The 14,554-nt window shown below is 53.9% G+C and overlaps 1 protein-coding gene across 22 annotated transcripts in view; it reads left to right on the plus strand.

Moving 5' to 3' along the window:
• Positions 1-1,492: 1,492 nt before the first annotated feature.
• DYSF (dysferlin) overlaps positions 1,493-14,554 on the plus strand; it is a 204,938-nt gene continuing 191,876 nt past the window's right edge. For 12 of the 22 annotated variants that reach the window (XM_031036206.2, XM_031036239.2, XM_031036228.2 and 9 more), the window contains exon 1: positions 10,289-10,478. In XM_031036206.2, the coding sequence (XP_030892066.1) occupies positions 10,388-10,478 (91 nt within the window). In that variant the 5' untranslated portion in view covers positions 10,289-10,387. Of the gene's footprint in view, positions 2,005-10,288; positions 10,479-14,554 lie in introns of those variants that run through there. The other 10 variants (XM_006727992.3, XM_006727998.3, XM_006727996.3 and 7 more) reach the window with 3 other exon arrangements.

The raw sequence follows: 14,554 nt of genomic DNA on the forward strand, positions 1-14,554 counted from the left end.
TGATGTGGGGCTCGATCCCAGGACCCCGGGATCATGACCTGAGCAGAAGGCAGACGCTTAACCTACTGAGCCACCCAAGTGTCCCAAGTGTCCCAGACTGGATGTCTTAATAGAAATTTATTTTCTCACAGTTCTGCAGCCTAGAAATCCAAGATCAAGTTATTGATTGGCAAATTTGGTTTCTTCTGAGGCCTTTCTCCCTGGCTTTCAGAGGGCCACCTTCTCACCGGGTGCTCGTGTGGTCTTTCCTCTGTGTGCATACATCCCTGGTGTCTCTGCATCCAGATTTCCTCTTGTCAGATTGGATTAGAACCCACCCACAGTCTTGTTTTAACTTAATCACCTCTGTAAAGCCCCTAACTCCAAATACAGTCACATTCCTAACTGGGGGGCTAGGGCATATGGATTAACATATGGGTTTTCAACATATGGATTGGGGGGGATGGGACACAATTCAGCCCATAACAGGAACCAAGCCACTTCTGCTCATCATTGTGTCCCCATCACCCAGGACAGTATTGGCATGTTGTAGGACTTGATACATGCCTGTTAAATGGACGACTGGGAGTCTTGTTCCCACCTAGTTCGGGCTATGGACAAAACAGCTTCCTGTTCTGGCCGGGGGTGTGTGTGCTACCTCCATGGGTTGCTGGGGGAGAAATTTTGCTGATGACTGCACACCCATCCAAGTTGCCCTCTTTAGAAGGTGAGTCACCCAACTTCTGGGAGTGTGGATCTACACAGTTCCCAGAAAGCAATTTAGCAATAGGTACTAGGACCTAAAAAAAGGCATGTCCTGCAACTTTATCATTCCAAGGTTGAGAATCCAACCTAAGGAACTAGCAGAAGGGGCCCAAGATGGGCTTATATCCCAGTTTTTATATAAAAAAGTATGTCTCACTATTATAATAGTGATGTTTAACAATGAGAAAAAGCTTGGTAAGTCTAGTACAGTCATATGATACAAAATGATGTAGTTATTGAAAAATTGTCTATGAAAAATTTATAATGATGCAAGAAAATATTACATAAAAACGCAGGACACAGAACTGCATATACATTGATCTCAGAAATGTGATAAATAGTGTAATTTACACACACACACACACACAGAGGAAAAAGCCTGGATTGGTAAATATCCAAACGTTAATACTATTTTTTTCAGACTTGAGATTTCTTTCCTTTGTGCTTTTGTGTTAAAAGTAACAGGTGCTGCTTTTACAGCAGAAAAAAAGGGGGACAGAGTTTTTAAGGCAGCCAGACGAGGCCGGTCAATGAGATTCCTCAGCTCCGGGCTTCTCGGGAAAGCGCGGTCCGTGCGCCCACCCCCCACCTGGTCCTCAGAGCAGCCGGCTGACTCCTGAGTCCGACCGAGAGTGCTCGAATCCTCGCGGCCGGAGGAGGCGACCGGCTTGGCGAGGCGCGCGGCCGGGGGTGGGTGGAAGGTCGGGGGAGGGACTGAGCCTTTCTCCTGTCGGGAGCGAGATCTGGACTGCGCTGGGCGTCCGGAGCCCTGGGCCAGCCCCCCGCCATCGCGGCCGCCGCCCGGTCGGCTGTTCCCCGGCCAGGTGCAAAACGCCTTGTCATTGGGAGAGTCTGCGTCCGGAGCATTGAATTACAGCTCAGCCGAGCCCGGGTAGGGCGGCGCGGGTGGAAGATGAGCAGAAGCCCCTGTGTCCGGAGCGCCTGCTGACACGAGGGGTAAACGCGGCTGGGCCGGGGACCGAGTGTAGCCCACTGGAGCAGCCCGGGGCTGGCCTGTTTCTCTTCAACAGCAGAAGATCTGAGCCAGGAGCCAGCGATCCCAACAGGCTTCCCTCGTCCAGCCTTCTCCAGTGAGGAGACCCGCTCCTCCCCGACCTTCCCCAGCTCTCTCCGCGCGCCCTGGACGCACGGGGCCCTAACTCGTGCCAGTCATGCTGAGGGTCTTCATCCTCTATGCCGAGAACGTCCACACCCCGGACACCGACATCAGCGATGCCTACTGCTCTGCGGTGTTTGCAGGTAGGAGGGGCCGGCATCTCCGCAGGGCGGGGAGGGTGCGGGTCGGAGAGGGGACTCCTGGACCTCCACCCAGAGAGCTCCGGGATGGGTGAGAAGAGACTCCACGCCCCGGGCCAGACTGACTTTGGGTGTCGCAGAGACCCACATGCTCGGGAAGGGACGACCCAGAGGGAAACAGGCAACGAGAGAGGTGGCTGAACTGCACTTCTCTGGGGCCTGGAAGCTGAGTCCAGGTTGGAGCTATGGGCAGGTAGGACAGGGCCAGCATCTCTCCTCTCACTCTTCCGGATCTCTTAAGAGAGGTCTCTCCGCGCTGTACTGCAGGGATCCCGGAGGGCTGGGTCTGAGGCCTATTTATAGCCCAGCTCTCTACCCTGGCCTGGGCCCGGAGGCTCTCCTAGGCCCCAGCTCTCTATCACACGCTGGGTTGGCAGGCCCCGGCCACTGGGGGCAGAGGCACCCGGATCCTACTCCTGCTTTGGGCATAGGGTGGGAGAAATCGAGCAGTCCCCACAGCTGACACCAACACCAACCTCTAGGACCTTTCCCCCTCTCCCCTCCCCTCCCACCAGAGTGGAACTTGTAGGGGAGTGGTATCTGGGAAGCGCTATCTTCATCAGCCTTGAGCAAAGGAGCCTGCTCCCCTATCCGATTGGAACCTCCCACAGTACAGTTTTCCTATGGTCATGAGTGGACTTTTCCTCCAGGAGGTGAGGGCCAGCACCTGTCTATTTACCTGGAACCCCCTCAGGGCCAAGTCAGAGCTGTGGTCTACCCAGCTGGGTCTTTGGGCTTGGAGCCATACTGGGGGAGAAGGACCAGAGTATGAGAGTCCACCCCCCACCAGCCCGGTGGGTTTGCTCTTTGTCTCCATGACTTGTCACTTTCCTTCTCTTCAAAGACCTGGCTTCATGCCAGGCCCCCAGAAATCGTAGCAACGACTGGTCCCTGGCCATTCAGCAGAGCTGTGTTTTTGAGCTCTTGGATCTTCCTGTTCCCAGCCGCCCATGTGCACGTGTACTCCCAGACACATATCCACCCAGGAGTGCATGGGACATCCCCGGTGTTCCAAGGGGTAGAGGTTCAGAGAACCAAGGCGTGTGTCCACAATAGCACACACAGATGTGTCCTACCAGGGACATAGGCACACACACTCCTGGATGTGAAATTTGGGGTTTCTCAGGGGCCTGTGGCCTGGGAAACAGCCTGAGCCAAGAGGAGGGACAGAGGGGGGAGTGGGAGGTGACACGCCAGCTGGGCTTTCCTGCGAACATTCTGCTTTGACCTGTTCTCGACCAGTTTCCCATAGTTGCCTCCGGAAATGAACTTTATCCAGGTGTTTCCAGGGGGAAGACAAAGGCACCAATGGGGGGCCTCCATACTTCCACTGCATCCTCAGCATTGGGCAGGCCAGGCCAGCAGCCTCACGGAGGGCCGTGGGCTCCTCGTCTCAACTCCGGGGAGCACCATTCCCACTGTGAATATCTCCCTGGCTGAGGGGAAGGAGGGTCGTGTCACCTGGGAGGGAGGGGAAAATCCTGTGCTTTGAATATTTGCCTCTTGCCCAAGCACCCCTTCCCCAGCGAACTGCCCTAGCCCAAGGGCTGAGCGGGCTTTGTGAATGGCACCCTCTGGACCTGTCCAGTGCATAAAAGAACCTCAAGGAGGGCGGGGCACTGTGTAACCCTGCCTGTGTTCTCAGGGCTCTTGTCTCCTCTGGTGCCCATTCAGTCTGAACCAGATTTTCCTTCCCTGATCACAAGCCCCCCCCCAATACCCACATATCCCACATATTTGCTTCATGCTATGAAGTCCCTCTACCCAGGCCAGGCTCTGAGCCCTAGCAGGAGAAAGGACAGAATGAATAATGTATGGGGAAGCACTTTCTAACCCCTGAAGTGCTTTGCCCCCAGGAGTGTGGCTGGTGTGGGGCAGTCTTCCCCATCCCCCATCCTTCGTCCTCCCTCCGAGTCCCTGACAGCCCCTGCCCCCATCTCCCTGATGTCAGTCTGCACTCTTGCCCTTTGCCTGCTGCCTGGCTTCTCTGGGTGGGCTCCTGCTTCCCCAGGGAGAAAGGAAGTAGGTTGTCTGTGCTGCCCGTGAGTGCTCCCCAGAGGGGGCTGGCTGGAGCCCCCACTCCCAGTCAGTCGTGGCTGTCACTGCCAGGCAGTCACGGGGAATGCAGTCCCTCCCTTCCCCAGCCCTGGACACATTCCACCTCCTGCACTGGCCAAGCTCTTAACCCATGTCCAAATTTGGCCGCCCCACAGCATTCAGCCTCCTTCTCTCAGCCAGGGCCAGATTGGTGAATGATTACACAGAAGGCTCTGGTCTCGGGGACACACCAGTCAGAGCAAAACAGCCTCCTGGGAAGTGTTCCCTCACCAGGGAGCCTGGCTCTGGCCTTCCCAGGCCCTTTAGGTTTGGGGTTGTGATCAGGTTGTGATCCTTTGGCTGCCTGATTATAATATCCCATAATGACACCCCCTCTGCGCATGCACGAATTCATTCCATGCTCACAGCAGCTTTGTGAGGCCAAAGGGCAGGGATAGTATTCCCCTTTAGAGATGAGCAAAAAGGCCCAGAGAAGTGCAGGAGCCTGGCCAAGGTCACACAGGGGTCAAAGTACCTCCCATCCTCACCCCACCCCTCTCTTCACTGCCCTCTGTTGTTCTCAGCACCCATGGCTCATGAAGAAGAAAGTGCTTTGGAAAGCATACCATGTGCTGCCCACAGCCAGGGCAACCTGGGCCTGAGCCAGCACTGGGTGGGGGGGCAGTGTTTGGGGTATCCAGCATGGGACTGAGTCAAAGTGGGGGGGGAGTACAAGGCTGCAGGGAACGCACTATAATGACAAATGACCAAAACGTGGAGGATTCTGATTTTAAAAATGTGTATTCATCCCAAGGAGAGAGAATGGGCATTCATTAAGCACAAACAATGTACCATTTTCTGATGCTGTTTCTTTAAAACCCCACAACAACCCTTTGAAAGAGACATATTTAACTGATACCCAGCTTACTAGGTGCTAGGCACAGTTCTACATAGAACTCATTTCCCATGAGCTGTATCAGGTTCCAGCTAGAATTTGTACCAGGCACTTGGATGTAGACATTTAACCCTCCTTGTAACCATATCTAATAGCAACTATTACCACCCCCACTTTATAGACGAGAAAACTGTGGCACAAAGAGATTAAGTTGTGAGCCATGGAGTTGTGACTTACATGTGATCTGGCTCCAGAGCCCCATCTTTAACCACTTCATGATCTCCTTTGGGTCTTAGCTTTGATTTTCAAGAGACAAGCAGTAAAATGGAGGGGCAGGATTTGAACCCAGGTCTGCTCACCCCCTGGAGCCCAGTCTCTTTGAATACTGCTTGGCACTCAATTATATATAACTGTTATTATATATGATTATGCATATATTTATTCTAATTATTATTATAGTTGATACGTATTGTAGAGGTACTAAGAAATCACTTCACACACCCAAGTAGACTATCACTACCTTTTTTACCTGGTCATTCCAATCATCAGTTGTTTGTCCAGCTATAGTCCTTCCAGACTGGGCACAATGGGCTCAGTGGCGAGTGGCCATCCCCTCTGCCTCAAGGGACCCTGGTCTTGTCTCCTCTGGCTGACCCTCCTGGAGCAGCCCCTTCGGAGCTGAAAGGTCAAGTCACATGCTTCAGGGCACACAGCTAGCAAAGGGGGGACTGGGATGGAAGCCCAGGACCGCCTGATTCTTCCCACTACCGGATGGTTCATCCCAGGCAGTCCCATCATCATGGCTGTAGCCAGAGTCACTACTCCCTGTGCTTTCTACACCCTTGGTGGACACGCACGTGCCCCTTTGATCCCAGCTTTGGATTGGGATACCCATGGAACACAGAGTCTTCAATGAAGGTGAGGGGAAGGGGCACAATGATGCCTTGGACCAGTCATACTCTTGGAAGTTTTTGGGCTTTGGCACATGTGCCCCTAAAGGAGTCCTATAAACTCACAGGCAGAGTGTTCCTCTCAAGGTTGACATCATTGAGCAGAGAGGCAAGGTTTGTTTGCTTCCTGGTCACCCCCTGTCAGGCCTTGGTAAAAACAGAGCCCTGAGCTGGAGGAGGCCAGCTGGCCCAACTCCAGCAGCCAGAAGAGGCCGTGTAAGAAGCGCCTCTTCTCCCACGGGGGCAGGGGGGTAGGATCCCTGATAGGTGAGCGAAGAGGGCAGGGGTCAAACACTCCCCTGCCAGTGGAAGCCAGAGGGAAAAGCACGCGCCTGTCAGTGAGCGGTGGTGAGTAGGGTGAGCTGAGAGTGCATGCCCCGGTCACAGGGGCCAGATAATCAGTGTCAGGCAGAGATTTGGGGCCCGTGTGCCAGGTACTTGGATTTTTCAAGAGCAGTTATCCATCCAGATTTGCATGAGAAATCTCCTAACATTGACTTAAGGTACGATTTTGTTATAAAACGTTGTGTTGCTCAAAGATACTAAGTGTAGGCCGGATGCATCCGCAGTGGCAGCATCTGAAGCAGTGTTTTAGCCCGTCTTGGAGAATTTAGTCCTGGGCTCTTGGGACAACAGACGGCCAGTCTCCTCTCACTTGGGATTCTCAGTGAGCACCTATCCCTGACTACACCGATGGGGTGAGGGGGCAAGTCGGGGAGCGCGCCCCCTTACCTCTATCAGCCCTGAAAGGTTGTTGCAGTTAACACATCTTAAGTAAAGATGCTGTGAACACGAGAGTCTCTCTCACTCACCTAACGGTTGATGTGTGGGGAGTCCTGGCCGGTACGGTTCTAACCCACAAGGCTGTCCGGGACCCTGGATCCTTCTGTTTTATTGCTCTGCTATCCCCAGGGGTCCCCTTGACAACATGGTTGGTGATGGCTCACCAGCGAACCCTAACCCTAACCCTAACTTGGTCTCATGACCGTATCTAGCTGTGAGGGAGGCTGGGAAATGTAGCCTTTCTGTTTGGCTGGCCATGTGTCCAGGTAAAACTATGCAAAATTTCCGTGGGAGAAGGGGAGAACACAGAAGGAGGGGGACAAGTTGAGGTCCCAGCACACTGTCCATGAGAACTGCTTTCCTGATACAAGTCCCCTTGGGAGGAAGCCCCCTTTAGGCCTTGGCTGCACTAGGGCGTCTCCAAGGAACAGTCAGCCATCTCATCAGGGAGAAGCGAACGGCAGCCAGGCTGGGAGGCTGGAGGTTGGGGATGGCAAAGAGGCCTCAGGAAGTGTCCCGGGCTCAGGCCACCAGCTGCTAATTTTCTGGTTTACAGAGCAGACGTGTGGAGCCCCTGTTCCTTGGACACAAGCCAAATGTTTGTACAAGTCCCTTGGAATATTCCTCCGGAAATATTAGATACGCTCCCTATAGATTTCCTGTGCTGCCCCTGAGGGGTCAGAGGTGGTGGCAGGGCTGGGGGGTCTGGGGGGAAGGGGCACAGCCTGGAATCACTGTGACAGCAAAAAAAATATCCCAGATCATCATATCCAAAATTCCCCCAGGGGGCAGTACTGCCCTCCTGGAGAACCATCGGCTTAGCCTCATCATGGGACCGAAGGGCCACCGGGGAGCCAAGTCCGCGGTCCGCTACGCCGACCCCAGGCTGGCGCTTACTGTGCGCAGGGAGCACCCGGCCGACTGAAACAGCCTTGGTCTCTCCCCTCATTGACTCCACCATCTAGCTAGACCTCCAACACGTGATTACAGCTAGTGATTCCTTACAAGCGCTGTGAGTGCCAAGAAGGAGAAGTGCGGCTGTCCGATTGTTTGCCAGATGGACCCAGTCTAGACCCAATCTAGACCAGGATGTCAGAGACGCCTTCCCCAGGGAAGCGATCTGTAAGCTGAGGCCCAAGGATGAGTGGGGGTGGCCCTGGAAAGAGAGAGGGGAAGGCATTTGTGCGCAGAGGGAACAGCAGAGCTCCCAAGTTGGAAGAGAGCTCAGCATGTTCCCCAAACTGAGAAGCCACTGACGCGGGGACTCCGAGCGAGGGGTGGAGTGGCCTTTCCCAGAGGGTGGAGGTAAGGGGTCTGGGCTCTATCCCAAGAACAAGGGAGGCCTTTGAGCCTAATCATATTTGTTTTAGGATCGATAATGGAGCAGCGGTGACCAGCTAGAAGGCCCCTGCAGTGGCCCAGGCAGGAGAGGGCAGTAGAGGAAATGCCTCAGGGGAGGCATCTGGATGCTCTGCGTGCCCTGATGCTACCAAAGTCAGGGCTGTCAGCTGCAAGATTGAGGCTGCTAGTAAGTGAAGTCTTGCCTCAAGGAGACTTTAATAAACAGCCTTAAAGTGATCTTCATTCCCAATACTTGCCCCCTTGGGAAGGAACTCCCACTGAGTACTAGGCCCCGTCATGATCCAGAGACGTGATCCAGAGACATGGTGGGCTCTGAGCATATACAGCATACAGCTCCACTGTCACCCGGGACCCATTTTTCTCTCTGGCCTGCTGTCATTGGCATCTGCTCCATCCTAGGGCTCATAGCAACTGGATCCACATGCTTCCTTATTCTCAAGAATCAGGAGGGGGAGCTGGGCTTGTCCATTCACAGAGGATAAGCCCGTCCCTCCTGGAGAAGACTCAGGACATTAGCAATAGCTATTGCGAGGAGATGGGCTCCGATAGAGCAGGATCTACTTGGAGCAGGTAGGAAGGAGGTCCGAATGTTGGAGAGGAAGCAAGTGTCCACCTCATTGTGAGGACAGGTGGGGTCACCCAGAGAGAGTGGGAGAGTCAGGAGCACGAGGTCCCCAGCCAGCGAGAAAAGGTACAGCCTTTAAGTCTGGGGAGAAGACAGCCTCAGAGTTGTCATTGAAGGAGTGAGAAGGGTAGGGTCTAGTGCCCACATGGCCAGCTGGTCTTAGGAGTACAAATGCTTCATTCATAAAAATGGGAGAGAAGGCAAAGGATTTTGGGCGCAGATGCTGATGGGGGTTAGGAGGCTGGGAACCTGGGGCAGTTCTCTACTCATTAAATAGGAAGCAAACAAGAGTAAGGATGGCAATAGCGTGTTGTAGGTTTGGAGAGAGAAACGTCTGAAACGGTGGTTTCTAAAGAGACTGTGGAAAGATTGCTTGCTGGGCAGCAGGAAGGGTCCACCTGAGTCACGGGTCATGAAGATCAAGTGTCCGGGACAGGTTAGCGGTGTGATTCTCGAACACCTCTAGTAATTAGGGTGGAGTAGGCAGAGTAGGATTTCACCAGGTCATGGTTTAGCCACATGAAAATGCTGGATCCTCTAAATAAGGGAGGGGACAGCGAGTTGAAAGGTTACAAAGCAGAATGACGACTAATCGTTGAATTTAGGCTACGGACTAGTGCGGAGGTAGAGGAGGGACAGGGCCCTCCCTGCCCGGGGCTAGGTGCCCGCAATGTAGGGGTATAGAGAGGAGAAGCCCGGGCTCCTGTGGTCCAGAAGTCCATCAGCTGGAAAGGAGCCTGACAGAACAAGGAAAACGTGCTCCGGGCTGTCTCCACTCAAGGCTCACGCTAACCGCAATTCCTCCCCCTGTGGGTGTGCGGGGCCTGGAGGGTGCTGTCGGGGCTGCGACAGGGGACCGAGTGCTCCAGGGAACGCAGTATCCTTTGGACAGAGACCTCCGCGGTCTCTGTCGACAACGAACGACAACGACCCCAGACTGCTTGGGGAAGTTGAGAGGCGGGTTCGCGAGGGCTCGGGCCCGGGAGTCTTTCCAGAACTGCCGCCTGAGCACCGAGGGCAGGTACTGGGGCTCAGGGTGCAGCGTGTCGCCCCGCCGCTCCGCACGCTCCTCCAGCGCTCGCTCCAACTAGTCGTTTGCCGCAGGCACTCGCGTTCCTGCGGCCGGACGTCCCCTCCTCCCGCCTTCGCTCATTCCTCCTTCGCCCCAGTGTCGCAGCGCCCCGGGAGTGCGGGACCCGGCTGGGCGCAGCGGGGGTCAGAGCCGCGGCCGCCCGCCAGGTCCGCACCGGTGCGCTCGGGGCTCGGGCGAGCGGGGCGGCGGGCGCCGAGTCGCCGCGGCCTGGCCCAGCGGTGCGCCCCGCGTCAGCGGCGCTTCGGTTCCCGGCCCGGGGCCGGGAGCCGCCGAGGGGGACCGGCGCCCCCACCCGCGCGCTTCTGACCCCGGCCCCGCCCTGCCCACCAGCCGCAGGGCGGGGCGGGGCGGGGCGGGGCCGGCGCGGGGGAGGGTCCGCCCAGCGGGTGTCCGGTGTCCTCCCCGCGGCCGCGGCCAGGCGCGGGGACTTCTCCGCGGAAGCGCAGCGAACGCGACAGCTCCCCTCGGGCACGGGCGCCGCGGAGCCGGGCGCTCGCTCGCTCGCTGGCTCCTGGGCCCTCTGCTCCCGCTGCCGCTCGCGTCCTGCCCGCGCGCCCCTGCGCGCCCGGCGCGGCCGAACCATGCTGTGCTGCCTGCTGGTGAGGGCCAGCAGCCTGCCCAGTGTGAAGAAGGACCGGCGCAGTGACCCGGTCGCCAGCCTGACTTTCCGAGGTGAGAGCCCCGTGGCCGCGGCGCCCGCGCCACCCGACTCTTGGCGCGCACGGCCGGGTCTGCGGCCACCGCTGCGGCACTAACCCTAGCCCCACGGTACAGCGACAGAAATCTCAGCCCTGCTGGGAGCACGAGGAGGACGAAACCGAGCATGATGAATACCACAGTGCTCTGAACTTTTGGAAAACGGAAAGGGCCATAGTTTGCCAACAGTTACTACTTTTCTAAGACCTATACCGAGAGGTAATCAAGTTGGAGCCCTTACCGGGCAGTGGGGATAGGAGTGGGAAAAGAAAGATGGGTGCACAATAGAGGGAGGAATCAGGATCACTTAGAAACTGGGCGTGTAGATGGTGTGTTTTTGAAACTGTGTCTTGATTTCATTCATTCACTCATTCATCCGCCCATCTTTATTAACACTGACCGTATTGAGCCCGCCATGTCTTGAAGAGCCTATGCACCTACATGAGGTGCTTAGACAAGAGAGGGTCTCTCTCTCTCTCTGCAGCAACAAAGGACTCGAAACTCCCCTTCTCACCGTGCACCTCTAACCCACCCTCTTTGAGGCAGACATTCCCATGGGGGGAGGTGTCTCAGGAGGGGCAAAGGGAAGAGGAAGGATATGTTAAAATTAAGAGAAGGAACAATGGCTGTGAGTCAGGAGCCCAGTGCTGCAAAGAAAGATATATAAGGAGAGGAGAAGGGGTTTCTCTCTTACCAGGAGGCATATCCTGTGGTTTTGTGGAATTAAAAAATACGTGCATCACAAAAGATGGTCAAAAGTAGAGGGAAAAGTGGCTGGTGTTTTCATGAGATTTGAAAACAGTGAGGGCACCAGGGGGCTCTTTAGCTCTGACCCATGATCTCCATCTGGTCCCCAAGCTCCCCAGGATAATAATGATCATAGATAGTAGACACAATTTGGCAAAATGAGAACTACTTGCTTTTATTCTTTGTAACGGGACAATTTACATTTTATCTCTCTTTTGAAAAGTGTGAGTCAAAACATTTTAGAAAACATTGCTATTTTCATTAACTGGTGACAGTCCTGGGTGCCTATTATGAAATGCCACTTCATGACAAGGTCGCTAGCTCGTCTGCCTAAGCCATTCATTCCCTTATAGAAACTGTGGGTCTACCCTTGGCGGGAAAAGAAGTTCTGTAAGGATCTTGAGACCAGGGGCTTACAGCAGCCTAGGTCTCTTGGATGCTTTGGGATCTGTTCACAGCTCTCTCGCCCTGGTTCTGGAACAGTCTTGCGGTAGCTCCCAATCTCTCCATTCTGCAGATTAAGGAAATGGAAACCTGGGCAAGTTATATGTGTCCAGGTCAGTGGTCACGGCAGGGAGTGCTTGGAATGGGCAATGCCCTTGAGTCTGGAAGGTGGCCAAATCTGTTGAGGCCCCTCTTAGCTGTTGCCTTGGCCCGGGTACCCCATGTAGCTGCTGTCCGCCCAGTGTCTGTATTCCCCACCCTTTATTATTTATTGGTAATTGATAAGCTCCTAGCAAAACTGAAACATAATAGAATGTAACATCTCCAACCATTCAAAGTCTGTTGTTTTTCAAGTCTGGGCTGCAATGCCACCTTCTCCGAGAAGGCACTCAGGATTCCCCTGGCATTCCTTAGTCTCTTCTCTCTCTATGTACAGCACATCGCTCGGCCTGCTGGAGCACTCATCACAGCCAGCCTGTGCTCAGCGCTCAGATCCCCGCTCATGGCGCCTGACTCCTCGGGAGCAGCATGAGCTCTGTGCTCTGCAGTGTTTGCGTTCTTTCTGGCCCAGGCTCTGGCCATCTTTCAGAGGTACCTAGAAGCCTCATGCAGTCTGGGGTGATAGTCCTCATATGTTCCTGTGCCTGAGCATCCTCTGGAGAGTGTGCTTGCAAGACAGATTCCTGGCTTCTGATCCAGCAGGTCCAAGTGACCTGAGACTCAGCACTTAATATCTACTCCATGCAGAACATTTTGGAACCACACCTTGAGAGAAATTGATGTGAGAGTTGGTGAAATGTGAAATTAATGCCATTCCTTCCTCCACTCCCACCCTAGAGGCTGTTCATGCTGCAGTCTGGGGCTGAGCTGATGGTTAGGGAGAGAGGCCATTAGAATCAGACTCAGAACTTACAGATCATTTCAGCTGGGGTCCTCAGCCCTGGCTGCACATCAGAATCATGGGGAGAGCTTTAAAAAAGACCATGGCCAACGTTGAATCGCTGGAGGGGTTTCTAAAAATTCTCCATCGTTTCAGATGTGCAGTCAGGGGCGAGAAGTCTTGAGCCCCATCCCCTCCTGGCACGGAGGGGCTGTGGCCTGCTTGCAGAGAAACCAGCCTGCGCTGTGTGCTTGGCTCCCACCTGCAGCCCAAAATGCATGTGCCCGGCCGGCCTCACTTTCCCTGCAGTTGGTCCCAGGGCATTCCAGACGCGCATGTAATTTCAGGACCCACCTCCCGAAATAGACTATGAGCTCTGGGAGGCTGGACTCTGAGGGCACTTTCTGGATTCCCTCTCTCAAGTGTTCGGGGTGGGGGCTATTAATGAATACTTATCATTCCTCTGTTCTTGTATTAATTAAATAACTAGTTAACTAGAACTCCTATGAGTACCTGGGCTGTGGCAGATAGTTTTTTTTTTTTTTTTAAGATTTTTTTATTTATTTATTCATGAGAGAGAGAGAGAGAGAGGCAGAGGGAGAAGCAGGCTCCCAAGGAGCACTGAGCCCGATGCGGGACTCGATCCCAGGACCCTGGGATCATGACCTGAGCTAAAGGCAGACGCTTAACCATCTGAGCCACCCAGGTGCCCTGTGGCAGATAGTTTTGACTGATTATCTATGTGAATGAGCAGCTTCATTTCCTATAGCATTTAACCATCTGTACCTCTCTTCTGCCCTGCCCGTTTTCCACCAGCTAATGTGATTATTTATGTCCCTCCATTCATGCATTTAGTTCACTGAACAAATATTTATTGAGCACCTACTATGTGCTGAATACTGTTTGAGGTGCTGGGGATACATCCAAGAGTAAAACCAGATCCTCCTTCCCTTGGAGCTCAGACATCTTATTTCCTTGAGGGTGCGATCTCCTGTGAGCTGGCTTGGTGAATTTCTACCCTGCTTCACCCAGGCTCACCAGTGAGAAAATGGACTCATTACTGCTCCTTCCCTTCCCTCAACCTGTCGGGGTCTTCCCCCCACCCCCAGCTGACCCCTCCCCCTTAGCCCTCCTCCCCTCCCTTCTGTCTCCTGGGGGATCTCTAGGCTCCAGGCAGGAGCCTGAGGGATCTTACAGAACCCTCGGAAGGTGGAAACACTCCTGAGGGGCAGATGTGACTCACCTGTAGAGGGAAGGTGGGCTGCAGGGCCCTGTACCCTCTGAATCTGGCTTTTTAAATGTTGAAAGTGACTTTAAAGCATTGAAAATAACATTCTACTTTCTTTTTGTGAACATAATATGTACTCAATGTGAAAAAGGGTATATTACAGAAAGGTATGACGCAAAGAGTAAAGAATGGCCCGCAATCCTGGTACTTCGAATTAACTTAGTGGTTTGATATATTTCCTCCAAGATTCTTTTTTTCTCTTTTTCCCTCTTTTTCAAAAAAACAATTTTCGTTGTGAAATTTAACACCCAAGTAAAGGACCCCCTATATAAATGTATGCTTTAGTGCACTGACTCTCAGACATTTTGGGGTGTTGCCACTGGGTGGGGTGGGGATGGGGGTCTGTTATGGGCATCTAGTGGGTAGGGGCCAGAGATGCTGCTAAACATCAACAGCGAACAGGACTGCCCCGCAACACCCACAACAAAGAATTATCCAGCCTCAAATGTTCACAGTGCCAGGGTTGAGACACCAGCTCTAATGAGTAAATGAAGAGGGGGCTGTCCATGTATGTTACCCAGGACAAGGAATGGAACCTGACCAGTCTCACCCCTCCACCAGAAGTCCCGGACTCCTTGCCTTCCTCCGTAGAGATAATCCCATCCCAGATACCTTTTTTCAAATGTTTGAATATTTACATTTTCACTCAACAATAAACCAGGGGCATCTTTCTATATTGGTGAATATTCTTTT

Source organism: Leptonychotes weddellii, chromosome 10 (assembly GCF_054177405.1).
Source record: "Leptonychotes weddellii isolate Sample4059 chromosome 10, ASM5417740v2, whole genome shotgun sequence".
Taxonomy (NCBI): Eukaryota; Metazoa; Chordata; class Mammalia; order Carnivora; family Phocidae; genus Leptonychotes; species Leptonychotes weddellii.